The sequence below is a fragment of the Lycorma delicatula genome, chromosome 1, assembly GCF_047948215.1.
Source record: "Lycorma delicatula isolate Av1 chromosome 1, ASM4794821v1, whole genome shotgun sequence".
Classification (NCBI taxonomy): Eukaryota; Metazoa; Arthropoda; class Insecta; order Hemiptera; family Fulgoridae; genus Lycorma; species Lycorma delicatula.
This window is the reverse complement of record NC_134455.1, coordinates 54,651,368-54,673,590: the sequence shown is the minus strand read 5'-3', so window position 1 is coordinate 54,673,590 and position 22,223 is coordinate 54,651,368. Positions and strand designations below refer to the sequence as shown.

General features: G+C 30.8%; 1 protein-coding gene across 3 annotated transcripts in view; it reads left to right on the top strand.

The window, feature by feature from the left end:
• Positions 1–22,223, top strand: part of SF1 (splicing factor 1) — a 74,997-nt gene that overhangs the window by 34,583 nt on the left and 18,191 nt on the right. For all 3 annotated transcript variants that reach the window (XM_075354834.1, XM_075354840.1, XM_075354848.1), the window contains 2 exons: positions 7,294–7,446; positions 17,601–17,707. In XM_075354834.1, the coding sequence (XP_075210949.1) occupies positions 7,294–7,446; positions 17,601–17,707 (260 nt within the window). The remainder of the gene's footprint in view (positions 1–7,293; positions 7,447–17,600; positions 17,708–22,223) is intronic.

Sequence of the window (22,223 nt, the reverse complement as noted above, 5' to 3'; positions counted from 1 at the left end):
CTACCTGTCCTTCCAATATTAAAGCGACTATTCCAGGATGCCTTAGTATGTGGCCTATAAGTCTGTCTCTTCTTTTAACTATATTTTTCCAAATGCTTCTTTCTTCATCTATTTGCCGCAATACCTCTTCATTTGTCACTTTATCCACCCATCTGATTTTTAACATTCTCCTATAGCACCGCATTTCAAAAGCTTCTAATCTTTTCTTCTCAGATACTCCGATCGTCCAAGTTTCACTTCCATATAAAGCGACACTCCAAACATACACTTTCAAAAATCTTTTCCTGACATTTAAATTAATTTTTGATGTAAACAAATTATATTTCTTACTGAAGGCTCGTTTAGCTTGTGCTATTCGGCATTTTATATCCCTCCTGCTTCGTCCATCTTTAGTAATTTTACTTCCCAAATAACAAAATTCTTCTACCTCCATAATCTTTTCTCCTCCTATTTTCACATTCAGTGGTCCATCTTTGTTATTTCTACTACATTTCATTACTTTTGTTTTGTTCTTGTTTATTTTCACGCGATAGTTCTTGCGTAGGACTTCATCTATGCCGTTCATTGTTTCTTCTAAATCCTTTTTACTCTCGGCTAGAATTACTATATCATCAGCAAATCGTAGCATCTTTATCTTTTCACCTTGTACTGTTACTCCGAATCTAAATTGTTCTTTAACATCATTAACTGCTAGTTCCATGTAAAGATTAAAAAGTAACGGAGATAGGGAACATCCTTGTCGGACTCCCTTTCTTATTACGGCTTCTTTCTTATGTTCTTCAATTGTTGCTGTTGCTGTTTGGTTCCTGTACATGTTAGCAATTGTTCTTCTATCTCTGTATTTGAACCCTAATTTTTTTAAAATGCTGAACATTTTATTCCAGTCTACGTTATCGAATGCCTTTTCTAGGTCTATAAATGCCAAGTATGTTCGGGGGTACTATTTTACCTCCGGAATATTTTACCAAGGAAGGCGCCTCCATTATTGTTGTGTGAAGATGACGTTAATTGTGCAAAATTAGAGAACAGTAGATTATTTTTCTAGTAGAAAATTAACTAATTTTGTTATATGTAATCCTTTTGATGCTACAAGAAAGAACTCAAATTTGTTAGTGTATTTGTTATTATTTAGCAGATATTTTTAAAATCTCTTAGAATTGAAAAAAATTTAGTAATATTTTGTCTTTGGTAGAAGTTGCCATATTAAAAACAAACTACTTTTTCCCCAAATAAAAAAACTTATTTTATATGTGATGAGTTTTTATTTACTTTGGGCAATAGTAGACTGAGTAACTGTACAGCACTTTTATAGACTTAGTCTAGCAAATAAATATGAAAGATCTCTCGCTTATATCCAGTTATGAAAAGTAACAGTTTGAGGCTGTGAAATTTTTAAAGTATAAATGAAGTACTTTTTCTGTCAGTTGAAAAAAATTAAAATTATGCCCATGCAGTGAATAAGTCATTAGTGCTTATAAGAAATTATCAGAATACTCATTGAAAATGTATGCCAGGATTTAAAAAATTCATAACTCCATAGATATTGAGTTGAGTAGTTGATTTGAAAAATTAATGGAATGTAAAGAATTAGTGTAAATTTTTGGAACGTTAAAAGCACTATGTGTTTGTTGTATTTAGAATTGGAATAAATTATATCTTTTCAATATATTGGATGACAGTGTTTAGGTCCTTTGCCGAATATTGTTGGTAACATTATATACATTTTTTTTTTTGTGACCACTATTAGGAACAGTTTATTTAGATGTATTACTAAGTTTTTTTTTTTTTTATAAAATTGAGGATATTTAAAAAGAAAGAGAAAGGCTCTGTAAAATTTTCTTGATGTGCCGGCCCATAGTGAACTAACTGGCTGCTGGAAGCCCTGAACATATCCTGTTGGATTTTTTCTTAGTGTTACATTTAAATGTTATTAAAAAAAATAAATATCGTATTTAGTGCTTATATGTCAGAGGATTGCTGCTGGTGCCTTTGCTATGGTTGTACCAGACAATTAAGCAAATGTGAGAATTAAATATAGTTTCAATGTGTAAAGTGCCACAAATGGAGCACATATCAAAATTTATTAAATATGTAAAACACTTTTAACCTTCTGAACAATTCAGCTTTGTTCATTTAAAATATTTAAACAATCAAAGATGATAGTGTTGTTAAATATTTGACAGCGGGAAAACTGGGAAACCTTACTGATTTATACTGCCATTATTTTTTTATTTTTAAGTAGTTTTGCAATGGAGGCACAGACTCGTGTAGAAAACTACAATTGATAAAAAAACAATATAACTCTTATCACAAGCTGTATACCAAAAGCTACATTGTAATAAATAAGTTTTTTAAGGGGTAAAATTATAACATGTATATTAATTAGAAAAAAATTATGAAACGCTGCTTTTTAATTTAGTGAGATCTGAATTGATTTGTTCATAAAATTAAATAATAATACACTAATATTAATTATTAGAAAAAATTCTAACATCTGCTTAATATGTTAATTTCCCCTATGATAAAGATCAGTTTTGTTAATGATAAAAAATACTTCTGCTTTTTTAGTATAATTAAATGAATTTGAATTTTTCTTGTAAATTGGGGATAAAAATCCAGATATTGTGAGTCATAAAATATATAGAAATTTTCTAGACATTCTTCAAATCACACTTTTTGGAAGGGTTAGGAACAAATGTAAATAATATTTACAATGTTTACATATTATATATGAATCTAGATATAGATAATATGTTATTAAATAATTTTGTATTTGTATTTTTGGAGAATTATTCATTAACTGCATAAAAGCAAATGAAGGAATTTGGTGTGTCAGTTTTATAGCATCTGAAGTTGCATTTAATTGAAGTAATAAATGAAATCCTGTTACTTTAAATTCAGATAAAAATTAATATTTGCTCACATTTATTTTATCTCTTCTTCTTCTATTATAAATCTGTTAAAAATTATGGATCTTTGTCAGTTGTTTAAATGTTGTTGAAGAGGTATACTTCGTAATGCACAATTTGTTTGTCACTGTATTAAAAGTTTGTATGAGGGCAAGTCAAAAGTAAAGTGAAATTCAAAAAATCAGTATATTTATTAGTACTTAGAAATGATACATGCATTATTTTTCAGCATAATCTCCTCCTACTTCTATGCATTTGGCCCATCTTTTAATGAGCTTTTGAATTTCTTCCTGGAAGAAAGTTATCAGTCTGTTGTGCAGAAAATCTTTCACTGCTTTTATCAACTTCTTTTAATGGGCCAGATTGATGAAAAACCCTTGCAGCCACGTCCGGACTGTACGGAGGGTGGTAAAAACTGAGATCTTGAAGGCAAAGGACAATTTTTTGGCCGTATGAGGTCGAGCATTATCCTGAAGCAAAATCAAGGCTTTAGAAATGTATATCATGTCTTTTGGATTTGGTTTTTTGCTTCAGTAAACACAGTAGCTTACAGTAGCTGTTACTGTTTACTGATTGACCGTTAGGTGTGAAGTAAACCAAAAGTGAACCTTCCATATCCCAAAATATCGTCATTATCACCTTTCCTGCAGACATCTGAGTTTTGAACTATTTGCTGTGGGAGATGAAGGATGTTCCCATACTAAACTTGCTCACTTACTCGGATTCAAAGTGATGGACCCATGTCTCATCAACGGTTATTATTTGCTTAAGAAAAGAATCTCCATCTTCGTAATGTTTCAAAAGCTTCTGGGAAATTTACAAACGATTCTCTTTGTGGATGCTAGTCAATTGACGTGGAACCCAGGAAGCACAGACTTTTCAAAAATTTAAAGAATCATGGATGATTGAAAATGCTAACCCAAGGCTTATATTCAACTCACTTGCAGTGTCATAAACTGTAATTTGTCAATTACTGAGAGTCATTTGTGTAACCGCTTCAATGTCGTCAGTCTTTGAAGTAGAAGAAGGTCTACCTTGGTGCTGTTCATCACAGAGAGAAATCCTTTTTAAAACGATCCATTCAAAGATCTTGCTTCCACTCAAACAACTTTCTCCATGTTGCTCCTGCTTCAGACAAAGGAGCATTCATTTTAAACACAATTACAAATACTTAACTATGAAACAATATTCTCAATTAACAACTGATAGAGAGATTATGAGTTATGGCAGAACAATCATTGCTGCTTTACAACTGATTGGGAGGGAAATAAAAATTTCTCTTTACTTTTTGACACCCTCGTATGTTGTTTTTACAAAATAAGGGTCTGTAATTTACATCTGATAGGTAGCACACAATGTAATTAGAATTGCATGTATACCATCATCGGTGTTAAATTTGTACAGGGTTAGGTATTAATTCATGTGGTTGTAAATTGTATTTGAAAAAAGGATTCTTTTACAGGTCCAGGAAATACCATTTTTAGAAATAAATTATTTTTTGAAAGTTCAAACAAAATACTGTATTAAGCAAAACTTAATTTTGGATTGTAAAACTGAATATTGATTTAATTTTGAATGAGTATCCTCAAGGCCCCACTATTTTTTTTTCAATACTTTTTTAGAGCGTTTAAATAAACTTTCTTTACATGTTGAAGCATTTTGTTTTGTCACCTCCAGTTTCTTTTCTAATTCTAACGTTCAGTTCTTTAGTCATTATGAATCACTGTGAGGGGTTGTCTTTTTTTAAAACATTCCTACAAGAAAAAATTAGTCTATTATAAATCAGAAGATCTAAAAGGTTACAGTACAACACCAAACTGAGAAATGAAACCATTCACAGATATTTCTTGAAGAATGCCTTGCTCTATTCCTCTGTAAGAGCTGTTTAATTTATTAAAACTGAATTTTACTGAGGCCATGCTACCCGTGTTGAGGATGAAAGTAAATACACATATATATCACTCCTTAGTGATAATGCTACCTACTTTGACAGTACACCAAAGAATAGGTTTCGTAAATGCTGCAGTCATTCGTAGAGATTTCTTGGTTTTGTTTTCCAACTAAAAATGAAAATTCTGCTTGTTAACCAATCCTGAGAATTAAGATCAACCTCATTGGAGAATAAAAGTATGTAAGTAGCTACGAATTTGTTTTGGATTAAACTTTGATTTTGTGTTGACAAAAAATGTAAGTGATTTAATTCATAGTGACCAGTCGATCAGTAATTGCCTTAATTTATATTTTATAGAGGATACATTGAACATTACTATTTGATAAATTTTATAGTGTTATGGAGGAGTCTTTGCTGAATGAGTTATACTAAACTATGCGGTAACTTTTACACACATTCAATTTCCATAGGAGTGTGAACAGTTTTCACTGACCCAGATCTCTTTGTAACTTATACTAAACCTTTATTCCATTTTCTTACCCATGATAACGTTTCAAAAATTGTAACAGATTTCAGAAAAGCCAGATTTTATGCTTAAACAAATGGGTTTTTTTTTTCTTCTGTAAGCTTCTCTTCCCACTACAATATTATTAATAATATATTATTTGCATTGCAGCTGTTGTATAGTAGAAAATCCCACCATCTGAAATCTGGCTTTCTTGTTATTTTTCTTCCCTTATTGTTATTGTAACAGTCGTAATTTTAACATCCTCTGTTACTTCATAAAATTTTATATAGTTTTCTATACTCAAAGCAGTAAGAAATCCATGTGAAAAATTAAATTTAGATTACCAAGAATTAAAACTATGAGGAAGATAAGCTTTATTTACTTTTCTTAATTTAATATTTTCCCTATTCTGCTTGATTTATAAATTAAAAATTCTGAATCATTTTTTGTCAAAATTTAATTCCTCTATTCATAACTTATAAAAAATATTATCATTAAACATAGTTTATTACTATGGAATTTGATATTCTGTTTCATATTCAAAACATTAATAAAATTTTAATACACGCTTTCTTTGTATATACTATGTTATTCAATTTCAAAATATTGTTCAAAAGATTTTCTTTCATTTTTTCCTCCAGTCTTTTAGTTCTCCTTTCAATTTTAATTGGTCTTCTATTTCATGAGACAGCCTACTATAAATTTTCACAACATAGAATTCCTCTCTTTAGAATTGAAGAAAAATTTTAACTTAACATCATTAGAAACTTTTCACATATAATACACTTTTTAAGATATCATCATTAATATGAACTCAGTGGTTTAGTATTGTTATTGAAAGTTATACTTATTTTTAGCTGCTAGAAAGAGCCTGAAATTCTTCATGAGAGCGGAGAATTTTTCAGACATAATCAAGACAGTTACAGTACAGGTTATAAAGATCTGATTAGATGATCAGAGATTTATACGGTATAACTTATTAAAGTATTACTTTGTCTCCTTACAATGAAGAAATGGAAATTTATGTTTTTTTTATGATATTGTGGGGTTGTTACCTGTAAAATGTCCAGAAAAAAAAATACTCTATAATGATAACAATGTTATTGAAACTTTTCAGTGTGTATTAGTGTAACTATTTGGTTACCAGGTACAGTAATTGTTTTGCTGGCCTCCATGGTGCGAGTGGTAGCATCTTGGCCTTTCATTTGGAGATCCTGGTTTTGATCCCTGGTCAGGCATGGCATTTTCACGTGCTAAAAATTATTCAACTCATCCTCTGAAGCAATATCTAACGGTGGTCCCGGAGGTTAAATAAAAGAACAGTTCTGCTAAAAAGTTTTGTTCAGAATAAATTTTGTCTAAAATCATTTATGAGCAAAAATCTATAAATGCTACCCTTGTTTAATTTAAAACGCTTCTTATAAAAAGCAGAGATAGGAATATTTTTATTATTGGAGTGTGATATTTTACATGTAGTTTAATTTTGGAAGTAGCAGGTGTTAGTCTTAGGATTTTTTTCACTTCAAATTTTCTAAAATTTATTTTTCCTATTCTGAGTTACTAATTTAACAGTCATGATATATTATTATCCGCTGTGTAAAAACGAGAAAGTAGTTCTGTTATAATATTGGAATTATTAATGCTATCCTGACAATAACTGAAGTAAATGTTTACAGGATTTAATGACTTAGCTAATCTTATATTGTACGTCTTTAACGAGCATACTGTCAAAATAAAATGAACCTTATGGTCATTATGGACATAATAATTATTTGTAAAAAAGCATTGTAATAATTATCATAATTATTTGTAAAATTTACATTGTTTGAGAGCGTGTAAGTATAAACTGAAGTGAAATATTTGAGTAATAGTCCATAGAAAAGTTTGTTATTTTTGTGTAATATAGAAACCAAAATCGATTATGGTACTGCTGGTTTTCCTTAGAATTATTTTTGATTAATATTTTTCACATTTTTTTTATGAAGATCGCCATCTCCAGAGCCAATATATAGCAGTGATGGTAAGCGTCTTAACACAAGAGAATACAGAACAAGGAAGAGATTGGAAGAAGAACGTCACAGCCTTATTCAACAAATGATAAAATTGAATCCTGAATTTAAGCCACCTGCTGATTACAAGTAAGTTACTATTATGTGATTTTGCAATTCTGCTTATTAGCTCAAAGTTACGTGGGTATATAGAAGTATTGATCACCACTACTCCACTACTAAACATGTTTGAACAGGTTTAGCATTTTCCCTACTTGTTCATATATGCAATGTAAATAAATGAAACACACCAATGTTAAAATATAATATTTTACCACTTATAAAAGTTTCCTCACCGCTTCAGTATGTACAAAGTTAATTGTAGTGTGCCACTTAAAAAATTACTGAAGAAGAAGCAAAGTGATAAGAAAAGATTTTTGGAGAACATAATTCCATGCATTTAATAGGAGCATCACTGCAATTGTATGTTTGAGCCATGTAAACATTAAAAAAACTGTGTAAAGCTGTGAAAATTAAACTATAAAAAACATTGGCTGCTTAACCAAAAAATTCATGTGGTTACATACAAAATTGGTTATAGCATTAGAACCAAATTTGATAAAATTATTTGGAATACTGGTTCAAATTATCAAAAACAAGAAAATTATGTTGGGTCACTTGACATGGAATGACTGATTGAAAATTTGGGTAAACCAGAATTATGAAAAAAGATTGGATTTGGATAGATTATGAGGGTGAATCAAATATGAACTAGAATTTTTGTTTTATAATTTATTGAAGGATAAAATAAAAATACAATATTATTTTCCTATATAATTCCTTTTTGGAAACGCATTTTTCCCAGTGGGTAGGTAGCTTTTTGGTACTACTATCATAAAATGAATGTGGGTGTAACATCAACCAATTGTGCACAAACTCTTCAACAGCAGCATCTTTTTCAAATTTCTGTCCTCCCAAGTGCTTTTAGTGGCCCAGATAAATGATAATTGTAGGGCGATAAGTTTGAACTGGATGGAGGGTGCTCCAGTGTAGTCCGAAATAAGAATACAATTTATTTTTGAGTTTGAGCTGCGTTATGTGGCCAAGTATTGTCGTGAAGCAGAATAACGTCTCGGATTGGAGATTGACATCTTTTTTGACGATGTGTGAGTTTTCATATGTTGTCATAAGTTAGCAGTAGTATGCAGAATTCACTGTATGACATTCATGGAGAAAATCAACATGTAAAACTCCTTTGAAGTCAAAAAATACTGTAACCAGAACCTTTCCAGCTGATTCAAGTTTTGGCTGTAATGGTGCAGTTTCTCCCTTTTTTCACCATTTCCATACTTGCCTGTTTTGATTCTGGGGTGTAATGGTGCACTTAAGTTTCATCACAGGTCATGATTCAATGCAAAAAAAAAATTTTCCTTCAGCTTTGTAACAACTCGACAACCGCTGGCACATTTCTAACTGATAGAGCTTTTGACCTTCGATGAGAAGATGAGAAACCCTTCGTGCTTTACTTTTTTAAAACCAAGATTGCCACTAAGGATTACCTGAGCACTGTTGTAGCTTATTCCAGTCTCAGAAGCAACTTCTGCAATTGTTAATAGACTGTCGTCCTCGATAAGGTGACGAACCATGAGAACGCTTTCAGCAGTAGCACTTGTACTTGGGTGATGTTGGTGACCTTCACTTTCAACTAATTCTTGTCCTTCCGAAAATTGCTTTTGCCAATCACACACTTAATTTTTTTAAATGTATTATTGACCTCGAACTGTGCATGAAATCTTCTCAAAATTTTGGATGGTTTCACACCCTCTGCCATGAGAAATTTAATAATTATACATTGCATAACACTTGATACCTCCTGCTCTGACATTGTGATACTGATTAGAAAAAAGTAGTAAGCTGGCTTTCAAAGAGTGGGATCCCTTCCATGCATCTCTTCATATAACACTGAGAAGCCTCACCCCTCTCCATTAGCCATGCATCAATGACAACAAAAATTTTGGTTTATATTTGATTCACCCTTGTATAAAGGTAGCACTGGTATCTAAATGACTGAACAAATATTTTTAATTCATTTTTTGCCTTGCTGAAAGTGTAATTCATGGATTTAGAGAAGGGTTAATTATTAATATTCCCATATCATTGTTTTGTTGACCACCATTATCAGTTGTATGGTGAAAATTTCAAGGAATGATTTTTGTGTTTGTTTATGAAACTTGAAGGTAGGTTGTGCAAAGGTAATGGATTTTGTGAGATGGTGCTCTTTCCAAATAGAAAAATTACCTTTAAATACATTAAAAACAGCTAATATAGCATGGCCAAACTATCCTTTTAAATATTACCAGGAATAAACGTGATGTTTAAATTGATATGAGATTATGGAAGAAGTGGATGATTATAAAGCGTGTTCGTAACAGAGATAACTCTGTCTTTACAATAATATGATATGGTTATTTCGGGTTGAAGTAAAAGGATTCTAACAAAACAACAGGAAATAGACCTTTGAAATTAGGTTATGATAGTGCACGTTTTGAAAAATGAGTTTAGTAGATTATAAATATGTTTTCTATATTGAAAATTGGAAGAGAAAGACTGAAAAAGAAGTTGCAGGGACGATTATATTTAAACACCTTATTGAATGTAAAGTATGCATGGTAAGAAAAACAGTTCTACTAGTAACATCAAAGAAATTAATTCTTAGATTAGATTTTATATGTATTTTTAAAGTATTAGGTAAAATTTGTGTGTAGAAAATTAAAATATGTGTTGTCTAATTAGCAGTAATTAAATATGGTAATGGATTTATATACATTTAAAATATTGCTTTTACTTTTATTATGGTTGCAAGTTTTTACAGAGATAATAAGTCTACAGGTTGTAAATGATATGACAGAATAACATGTAAACAATTGTTTTTTTATTAACAAAATATATAAATACTAGGACTACAATATTTCAAGATTACGGAAGGAAAGGTTGTCAAATAAGTGATTTTCCACCTTTAAAGATTTTATAGAATTTCTAAATTCTAGAGGACTTTTAGAAAATATTTATCCATCCACATTAAACACATGCAGTTGAATACAAATAATGAAGCCAAGGAACAACGTCATAAAAATACATGTCAATCTTTAACCAAACGTTTCAATTTAAATCCTAATAAACAAGACAGAAGACATAGTGTTAGTTGTTATACAAAATCCAGTTTTAATCAAAGTTAATTTTGTAATTAAAATCGTTACATTTCAATGTAAGACATTTTTAAATTTGTCCTTTGATCGTAAAACCTTTTTGGCAAATAATAATTGTTTTAATTGTCTATGTAAGAGCCTTCTATTAATTAGTATTATACAAAAGGTGTGCATAAGATTTGTGAAAAGAAACACAATATTCATTCATATGGACAAAATTAATCATTCTAAAGTAGATGGCATAAGCCTGAAAGTGTAACTTATTGTTCATTTAAAAATCAATCAGTTGAAAATATAATTCTGTCAACAGCTGTATGTAGTACTAATGACATATATGGTAATTGTCATTCATGTAGAATCTTATTAGATTCTGGTAGCCAGACAAATCTTTGCGTGTATAAATTTGCCTGAAAATTAACTTAATAAAAATCATCTATCCATTTCAGGCATAAATAACTCGGTATCTCAATTCAAATACAATGTAATAGTTACATTACACTTTCAATATAAGAACTTTTCATTCAAGGTGATATGTGATGTTTTTCCTGATATATCTGATTGCCTTCCATCAGCTAAATTTACCACTTCTAATCTTAATCTTCCTCATAATATATTTTTAGCAGATCCCAAATGCAATATAGTAAATAATATTGACTTACTGATTGGAGCTCAATTCTACTTGAGTCTAATCTTTCTTGGGAAATTCATTTGTAGTTTCAGGTATCCTATTTTACAGGAAACTAAATTAAGATGTATAATTAGTGGTTGTCTTCCTAACAACATTAAAGGCAACAATAATGTCGCATCTTTTCTTGTATGGAACGATAATAAAAGTCTGTCAAACATACCTGAACAATTTTGGAAAGTCAAAGAAATTAATACTGATACTTCAGGAAATGAAATTTCAACATGTGAAAAATATTTTTAAAACAATACTATTCGAAACAATCTGGCTCGGAGGACCAAAAATATGTAGAATAAAATCCGCCTTGATGAAGTGTATCTATTCTGTGTGTTGGGTAAAGTTAACAAAAAACACAGTTCATATTTGCCAAAAGAAATTGGACTTTAATGAGAAAGAAAAACAACTGAACTTATGTTAAATCATAAAAACTAAAAAGAAATTATGAAATTAATATAATTTAATGATACATAAGAATATCAAATGAAATCAGCATATCAGTAATAATAATATTAAATGAAATTAACAATTATATATTTAGAAAAACAAAACATCAATAAACATATTATGTCTGGAAAACTATTGCATTACTGACAAATGCTGTAATATTGAAAAATTAGCAATGAACAAATGTCATTAACTTAGAAAATTAAATTACAATAAATCTTAATTATTGACACTGGCCATTTCTGAATTAAGAACATCAACATACTTAACATTAAATAATTAATACATGTAATTCTAGTTTAGTGTAGAAAAAGGGACAGAGTAATATTCTAGTACAAAAAGAGTTAATAACAATAATCAAATTGTGATAAGTAAACATAAAAATAAAGTTTATTGAGTGAGAAAACTTTCTTGAAAATATTGAGTTACACAAGTCCAAAAAACATAACTTTACTTAGGAGTAATTTTTTTTAGATTAATATAAGAAGAAGTAATATGAATATAGTTCATGAGTAGCAAAGAATTAATCTCGGCGATTAACAAGTTACAAGAATAAATGATAGAGTTAATTATAATAACAACAAATTGAGATTAATTAAGCACGTAAAAATAGGTTGCAGCTGAACGATGACACAACCTTATATAAATCACCTGTCGTGACTGTACTTAAGTGAATAAATGGTTTTTAAACTAAACTTGAAATTGAAAATGCATAAGGTACGATGAACTGAATGTTCCACAAATTTTTAATGATAAAATAACTGTTTAACGTAATAAGTAATGAAAATTGAACTTGCCTGTAACACATAAATATTAGTAAGAGATGAACTCTTGAATGAAGGTGAATGAATACATACAGTAAACCTGAGCGTAGCCCGCAGTGGTGTATCAGGAATACGGGGATGAGACGTGGTTTATAGGTAGACTATTACGTAGCATCTCAGATATGTAGCAACGAGTTTGGAGAGATTCTGCATCGATGAAAATTGTAGTAAGCAGCTGGAGAAGATTCGGCGTCGTTAGAATTGGCAGTTTGTAGTGATTGGAACACTTTCCACAGAGATGTAAATAGTGAATTTGAAGAATAAATTAACAAAGAAACGAGGCTGGACGAACATAGAAAACTGTGAAATCACGAAAAACTGACGAGTAGAACTAGAAAATATTTTGACGGAGATATACCGCAACGTTTATAAAAGTATGAAGACGACGAAAGTATTAACATTAAGTGAGAGAGAGAGAACATCGAAGCCTGGTCTGAATTGCAACTGTACAAAGTAAAGAAGTGACTGAGTCCATAGGTCCGCACACCAAGAAAGTCTATTCTGGACTGAAGAAATAATGGCATATTGAGAAGAGGTGGAAACAAAGAAGGCAATAAACTGACGAGAGTGTGTGTGTGTTTATGTGTTTTGATTTGTGTGTGACAACAAGAGCTAGTGTGCTGGTATTGGTAAGACAAAGTAATTAGCATAGACGGGAAGTTTGGGTAAGAAAGAACATATCGAAAATTAATATTATAAGTAAGCAGACCAATAAAAGAGTTACGTAAGACAGATAAAAATTGTTGAATACGAACGAACAGAGGACATGACGTGGCCGCAGACAAAGAAAAGGTATATTTCTAGGAACTTGACAACATTAAAAATGAGAGATAACAACAAACAGTTAAAGCTAATGTGGTTAAATAGAAATTGCTTTTATGAAACATTGCGACCACAGCAGATAAAAAATAATGACAAAAACATTATTAAAAATAAAACAACTTTACGCAATTAGCGTAAACACTGTGTATTAATCTTGCTTGTTCATGTTTCGTGAAAAATAAATTACATTGTTCAGTTATGTTTAAAGAATATATTTTCATAAGGTATAATGATCATTAGACATTAACATATTTTATTTAATTTATATGTTACATTGTTGAAGAATACGTGTAATTTACATGTTAACTGTATGAAGTGAAAATTTTGACTGAACAATAGTAGAATTGTAACACACACAAATGAGTCTTCGAATGATGGTCAGAGACTGCCAGAATCCAGTGCTGAGCCGGCTTAAATAGTGTATATGGAACCAAGTGAACCACCAGGAGCTTCGTGAATCATCAGTAGTTGCGTCTGAACATACTGTACACCAAAATCATATGATGATCTTTTATAATATCTAAATGAAGATGATAATAACTCAAAAAAAAAAATTAATATGAACAAAGGACATCTTGTTTTGTTGCAGGGAATTTTCATTCTGTGGCGGATTGCTTGCTGTTTGGTTTTTAGGTTTGTTAGTTTATAATCAAACAGAATTAGTGGTTTCATGTGCTTATAATTCATTGTCAATTACTTTTTGGTGATCTTATGAGTTCCTGTTATAAGTTTGTTATTTGTTTCTAGTTAATACAATGAATATAATCCCCACGAAAGCAGTCAAAAATTGTTGCTCTGCCCCAACACATACAAATGATTCGAGAACAGTTTGCCAGTGAGTGTAGTGTTGGGTTAGGTACTGTAAATGACAATCTTGAAAAGGTTTAGGGAAATAGGTTCCATTTCCAAAGAAAAAAGGAAAATATAGATGGAAAAAGAAAACTATGCCTGTTCAGGATTGATTACTAATTGGGAAAAGCAAAATTAATCCACGATTGTCAGCTGCTGACCTTAATAACTTGAGAGCCAGTGGGACTATCAGAAACATTACGTTTCTGATATGACAGTTTTGCAAGCTTACTTCCAAATTAAAAAAAAAGAATTTAATTTGAAAAGCTCAAGTGAATCAATATAAAGTAAAAGCTCAATCACAAAACAATTCAAATTAAGGGGGGAACAACGAAAAGATGTACTAGGGCTATGTAGTCTGATCACATGTATATTATTAAAATTAAAAAAATAATTAACATTAACAATACGAAAAATAATTTTTTAACATTAATTGAACATATTAAGCATGTCAAAATTATATGGAATCATATTTTGAATCATATATATGGAGTCATAGAAAACACATTTCCACACTACTCGTCTGTCATATTTAAAAAAAATATATAAAATAAAGTAATTAACATTAACAATACAAGAAAATATTTTTTTTTAACATTAGTTAAACATATTATTTATATCAGAATTATATGGAATCATATATTTTGAATCATATCATTAATTTTTCTCTTCATATACATAAGGATACTTTCCTGCACATTTAAAAATAATGATGACCTCGCATCGAATACACCTATTTACCCAGTCTCGCTGTCCTGTCTCATCGAACAAAGAACACATCACCACTTCCGTGCGAGCCAACTCAAAACACGTCTCCACTCCATGACTGCTAAATTCACACTAGCCCCGAAAACAAAGAATGTCAGTCTGGCTTCCCCACCAGACGACCGTTTGTATTTATGCACGTACACACTTTTTTCTGAGAATGTATATGCTCACACCAGCCCACGATGACATCACCATCTGACTATCCAGACCATGTCATACATCAAAAAACAAAGTTATGTAATACAATTTCTTATCAAACTAATTACATTTATTTAACTATTAAAATAATATAATACTATCTTGCCTATTTTCTGTTTTTAATATCAGCTAAACCAAATGAATATTAACTACTTTTGAAAATATTGAAACTTTTTTCTTTATGACATAATATATATTGTTCGTAACCAACAAAATTTAGAATGGTTACAGTTTGTAGAAGATTGTTAGCAGTAGGAGGGAGGATTGCTCGGAAACCTAAAAAGAAGTAGTTACTGACACAGGTTACAAAAAGACTTGAATGGGCAAAGGAACATAAAGAATGGACTATTGAGATGTGGAAAAAGTTATATTTTCAAACGAGACTTATTTCTCTGTTCAAGGGGAGAGAGTAGCCTACATTTGTAAGTCAGCAGATGAGAAGACTACTACACCAGCACACTTGCAACAAGTTCCCAAACACCCAGCCAAGAAGATGTTTTGGGGATGTTTCACACATGAAGGGCTAGGGAGCTCTTATGCTTGTGGATGGAATGATGAAATCATCAAACCAATACATTAACATAGGCCAAAGAAAAATAGTCCTACTTATGCAAAAGAACACAGAACTCATTTTCCAACAGGACCTTGCACCATGTCACACTTCAAAGAAAGCAAAAGAGTACTTCAAAAACAAAAAAAAATTTGAGTGCTCTTGTCTCTTAACGCCATTCGAGTGCTCTGATTCCATTGAAAATTTATGGGCCATATTAAAAAGAAGACTTGAGAAAATGAATTGTAGCACAAAAACTGATCTTATTAGTTCAGTGATACAGGCTTGGCTTCGAGATGTAGAAATAAAAAATGATTGTTCTAACTTAGTGAATGAGATAATAAAAAACAAAGGACACATAAGCTATTAAATTTGAGTAAGTTTGACTGTTACACATTTTTTCTTTTAAAAATAAAATTTTCTGTTAAAAATACTGTGTTTGAATTAATTTGTTTGCCACTGTACATATTTATAACTTTATATTTAGTTCGCATTGGTAGAAGTAGGTTTTCCTCCAATAACAAAAAATTAAAGTACAGCATTTATCTACGTACAATGATGTGTTAAAGAAAATATTGTACTTCCATATAAAATAAATTTGTTGAAAATTCTGTAGGTCATTTAACATGACTTTTGTAAGTCATTTCTTGCAGATTCAATGAAGTAAAACATATGTCTTAACACACGTTGGGAAAAGTGTATCAGTGTAAATGGGAATTATATTGAAAAATAAATACTGCATTCTGTAGCTAATATATTGTACTTTTTTTCATTTTTTATTTCATTCCAGTATCTCTTTTCACTCCTATGCTACACATATATGTGCAAAATTTATCAGCTGAGCCTCTTATTATAAAAATATTAAACAACTTAACCTATTCACTTATCAACTTGTAAAACCTAGTGCTACATAAGACTGCAATTTCTAATAATAAAATGTTCTGGATAAGATGATAAGCATTCCTTCATGGACCATGTTTTCTCAAATTCAGGAACATCTACAAGATAAAAAAGTGTTAATATCAAAATACTAATGCTTACGCCACATTTTGTAATAGGTTTCCATAGATGATAGACAACAAACATTATAGCAGTTTGACTGCATATTGTTGAAATCTGTTTACAGACAAATGACTATAGCAGTCCTTGCTAATTGGATTATGTAGAAAAATCAACGCTGTTCTAGTGTTGATGAATTAATCTAAGTCACCCTGAAAATTATGAAAACTATGTAACGTAATACATCAGTGCATTTTGTGTAATGCATAGAGCTGGGATCCAAGTTCAGTGTAAAAACAACATGTTAAAAAGAATATTTCTCTGAACAGATGTAGATAAATTAACCTATCAGCAGTCAAAGAGGTATTTCAATCGCCAACAGATCTTGATGAAGAAGATACTTTACATTGATTTTGATTGATAATGAACTATCATAGAGGTGAAAATAAATATTATCATTTATAATGATCAAAATTGTATAGTAATTGTAACATATATTCATTTTTTAAATGAATATAAACGTTTATCAAGAACATCAGAGTTTTCAATGGCTGATACTGATGCTGATGATGGTTTTTGTTTACTACTTTCATTTTCTTACAAATAGTGTACAAAAACTATCATGAAAGAGAGATTTATGTTTGAACAAAGTTGAAATGATGAAAAAACTGTATTACAATCAAGCTTATGGGTGTATATATATATATATGGGCAATGAATATATAGACAATTAAACATTTTTTTTTTTTTTTATGAAAATCTTTTGAATTTGTTTTTTTAAAAATGATTTCTAACCGAATAAATTTTCAAAATAAATTATTTCCTACGAACTGTAATTTTTTAAATTAACTTTTATTGTAGTAAATGAATATTTTAAATTGAATCCGTAAACCTATTTTTTCAAAATGTATTTTTGTTTTGTAAAGTTTGAACATGGAAATATCTTACTATTTTTTCAGGCCTCCTATCATCAGAGTCAGTGATAAAGTGATGATTCCTCAGGATGATCACCCAGACATTAATTTTGTAGGGTTGTTGATAGGACCACGAGGAAATACTCTAAAATGTAAGTTACAAAAGGAGATTTGATTGTTCTTTTTGAGTTATAATTATTAATTGCAGTAGTATGATAAATTTTAAACATATGATTTCTAGTTAGTAAATCTGTTAACTGTTTGCATTTAAGAACTGTGCACTTGCCATGATATCAGATAAAGCTATAAATTGCTCTTGCAGTTTATTATAAAAAGATGTTAGTATTATTTCAGTATTCTTTACATTTACTTGTTTTCATGAATATTATACTGGGTGTCATCCTGGTTAAAGGTATTCAAATGTAATGGCCTATATTTAGAAAACTAATTGTCATAATCTTTTAAACATAGGCTCAATGGACAGGAAATATCTCCAAGATTTGTTTTGTATACTCTCAAGGTCAGCGGAATATGCATACATTGGCATTTGACTCCCAATGCATTTGTAATCAGTCATAGTCAGTCAAGATGTGGACCACACTACAGAAGGTTCAGTGCATGCTTTAATTAGCGGAGTTTCAATCAGTTACGCATGTTGAACGGCGTGTACGAACAATGGAACATCGAGCTTTCTACATCTATTTGTCAGTGGGATACTCTTTAAGAGAGATTGAAAGCTTGGTTTCACAACAAATTATAATATTTAATTGATATATGTCATTGTGTGATTCGTTCCTGCGTTTTGTGTGTTTTTCTTTTGTTATACTGAACAGTGTTATTACGTGTATGGTGTCTGTGGATGCATGTAAGTTTGACTATATATTACTTTGGATGAATTAGTGGGAACATTGTGAGTTTTTTTATACATTTAGTTTAATATTTTTTTGTACATTGAAGTACCATACATATTTTTGTTTAATAGCTGTTTATATTTTTCCAGAACAGTTATCAAAGATAACAAGGGAAAAGATTTTGGTTATCTCTAACCACAAATTATCAGCTCAGTCAAAGTTTTATTAATTCCAAATTTTTACAAAGCACAACATTTATTGTGCCAAAAAGTAGTGCTGAACAAGAATCTAAGTTATTTTCTTTTTCTTTACTCTGTTTGTGCGTTCACACCTTAATTACTGAGAGGATAGGGAAGCCTCAAACCTACCAAGAGCCTCTAGATTGCTGGAGAGAGGCTGTAGGCCCTCTTCAGCGATTAATCTTGAAGAATGAGGTTCTTCCATATTAATTGGATATTAAAACAGTGATGGTCGGAGGTAAATGAGACATGCGACCAATCTAAAACAACCATTGAGAGCCTTTAGGAAGGTGTTCAGCAAGATTTGCAGAAAAGTTAAAAGGCTCAAGGAGCTTATTAAATTGAACCCAATTACTCAGAAGGAAATTAAGGAATGCCTCCTCACAACCCATGAGGAGCTGCAGGAAAGGTAGGAACTACTGGGTGGGTGGTGCCAAGCCCTGCACAAGGAAGAGACTATTTAATTTACTGATATTTACGTTCGCAATTTGAAAAAATTATTGACTAGTAAAATAAAAAAAAACCAGGAAAACAAGGAAAAACGTTCTTATATCAAAGATGTAGCTTTACTGCATTTTGTTTAAACTTTTCCATTCGCAGCTTTTGATTAAGTCAATGATTGATAATTTTGTCAAATATTTACTTTACAAACATGATTATAACTTTGATTGATATATGAGCACTATTTGGAAATTAATTTCCACTTTTGCCCTCTTGCATGAAGGAGTGAAGGTAGTGATTCTGTCTTTGGAAAGTTGAATAGCAGTTCAGTGCATTCTAGTAGTGTTATTGGAAATATTGCTTGCTTGTTTGTTCCTTCTTCAGAACTCATTCAGAATGCCTGCTATCATAGAAAACCCTGGCAACTGTAAAATGCATGATATCACATCATCCATTTCCTTCATGTAAAATACTTGTCAGCTGCTAAAATTCATCATGAACTTTGTGCAGTATATGAAGGAAATATCATGAGTGATAGTGCAATGAGATAATGGTGCCATATGCTTCAAGAAGGTTAAACAAACATTGATAACAGAAAAAATGGTCGACCCTCAATTGCCACAAATGAACTTGTTGCAAGTCTTGAAGTGAAAATCAACAAAATCCTAAATTCACAATAATAGAATATTTTTCCCACATATTACGAATAGTGTTGTATGGAATCATAACCGCTAGGTTACGACATGATATGCTGAGTTAAGCATTGTTTTTTTTCTTTCATGACAGTGTTCATCCACATACTGCAGTGTGCACTCAATGCCAAATCAACAGTTTCAAATGGAAGTTGTTTACCATTCTCCTTACAGCCCTGATTTAGCTCACAGTGATTATTACATTTTCCCCAAAATGAAGAGATGGTTAGTTATGCAGGGTTTTGAAAATGACGAGGAGTTGAAAAAACTGTGTTACTACCTACCTAGCTTAATTCACAGGTGGCAGAATTTTATGACAAGTTCATTCAAAGACTTGTTTACAGATATGACACGTGCCTTAATTTGGACAGAAATTATGCTGAAAAGTAGCTTAAAAGACGTGTATGATAAATGGTTTCTTTTATCAATTTGTGTTTATTTTAGTTTTATTCATAATAAATATATATATTTATTTTTATTTTTAATTGTGATTTTTGTAACTTTCATTACTTACAACTTTCATTATTTAAAACAAACAAGCCAATATTTTTACTGCTTGAGTAACACATTCCACATTCCCTAACATCTATCAATCAGTAATAAAATTTTTTTCATGTATCTGGAAAAAACATACATTGTTATTTTAACTAATTTTGGGGTGCTAAATTCAAAACTTTTATCAGAATTTATGTACTAAGTCACATTTTTTTAGATACCCCTATTTATACATATTATTTATTTACCAATAAATGCATATTACTGTGAAATTAATATTAAAAAAAATATATTATTTATTTATATTCATTTAAAATAGGGTTAAATCAACTAAAAAAGTTTAAAGTTTTTTAAAAGTTTAAATCAATGAAATTGTCTTGCCTTTAATTTTTAAAATATGGTGACAAATATTTTTGCTTGTACAATGTTTTGAACGGTTTCTCTAAACAAAACCAACAATAGTCACCCATTATTCCAGGTTCCCATCTTCTTTGGTATCGATGCTGCATGGTCAGAATATCCTGATTGAAACTTGCTGATTGCTGACAGAGCCCAAATTTTCAGGAAAAAAGTCTAGGTGGAAGTGTAGGAAATGAATTTTTAATGAATCTTACTTCCAAAAGTTTGTAATTTTCTAACAGCTTATTAACCAAAAATATATAGTTTCATCTTTTCTGTTGCCAAAAAAACCACCACCACCATCTTTGAAGGACTTCTATGCAGACTTCTAGTTCACATTCACTAAATTTATTGTCAAAACTTGAGTTCTTAAGTGGTTTCTTGATTTGCAGACTGATAAATGTATCCTACTTTAGTTTACTATCACTCAACTCAGGAAAATTTATTTTTAAATGATTAAATCATGGTCCACCTTTGTTGAGTGTCATTACAAAATTCTTTGATGAGTCGTAGTTTTATGTGAAGTGGTAGTATGATTTTACCACTCCCAATTATTGATAAATGTTTTACATTTTTGCACCAGCAACAAAGTTCTGCCACAGTGGCCAGTTCTGTACTTGGTAGTGATTTTTTGTATCACATCTTCCCAAAGACAAAGAAAACAATATTTTTTAAACCTGCCTTATAAATTGAGAAGTAATGCAACAACTTTCAGATCACTGCAAACTTGCCACATATGCTCTTTGTATTTTATTGCTTCTGATGTTGATGTCATAATTTCATACATTTCTTTCATGTCAATAGCATGGGCTAATTGAATGGATGGCTGTTTGTTACAGTTACACATTAAAACTGCTTTCATGCTGACTTTAGGAGTCAATAAAAAGACACCATTCTTCAGGAATATGCTGAATTCCAAGCTCTTTCATCAGGCCAATGACATCAGTACAAACACACAATGAATTTTTCATAGTAAAATAAGTTGAGAGAGTTTTATTTTGTGTTCTAAACATAGTAACCATTGTTTTTCCACCATCTTTTTTTAACCTTCCGTCTAGACCCCCAAAGTTCAGCTAGCTGCTTTGACAACTTTAAATCTCGAACTAAATCATTAAATACATGTTGAATTAAATGAGGAGATCTCATCAGATACAGGAAGAAATTTTGCAACAACCTCTACATGATCTGCTTCATTTTCAGAGTGTTCTTCTAGCAGTGTCGGATTAGATATGTTTGTTATTAAAAAATAGCAGTTGGTGAAGTGGTCCTTAGGTTTACGCCAAACTACCGGTACAGTAAATGGCATAACTTGTCATTTCCCCCTCAACCATTCAGTTAGAGTTACTGAGCATGATATGGAAATAACATTAGGCGCCCAGATTTTATCTTGATTCCTGAGTGCACAATCAAGATAAAAGTGATAAGCAGTTTTTATCAATTCAGATATAGTATTTCTTTGAGATTTAGGTGTAAATTTACCTCAGACAACAGAAATTCTCAGGATGATTTGAAATCCATGAACTTTTGCAGAAGCCATGTTGTGTCAAATAA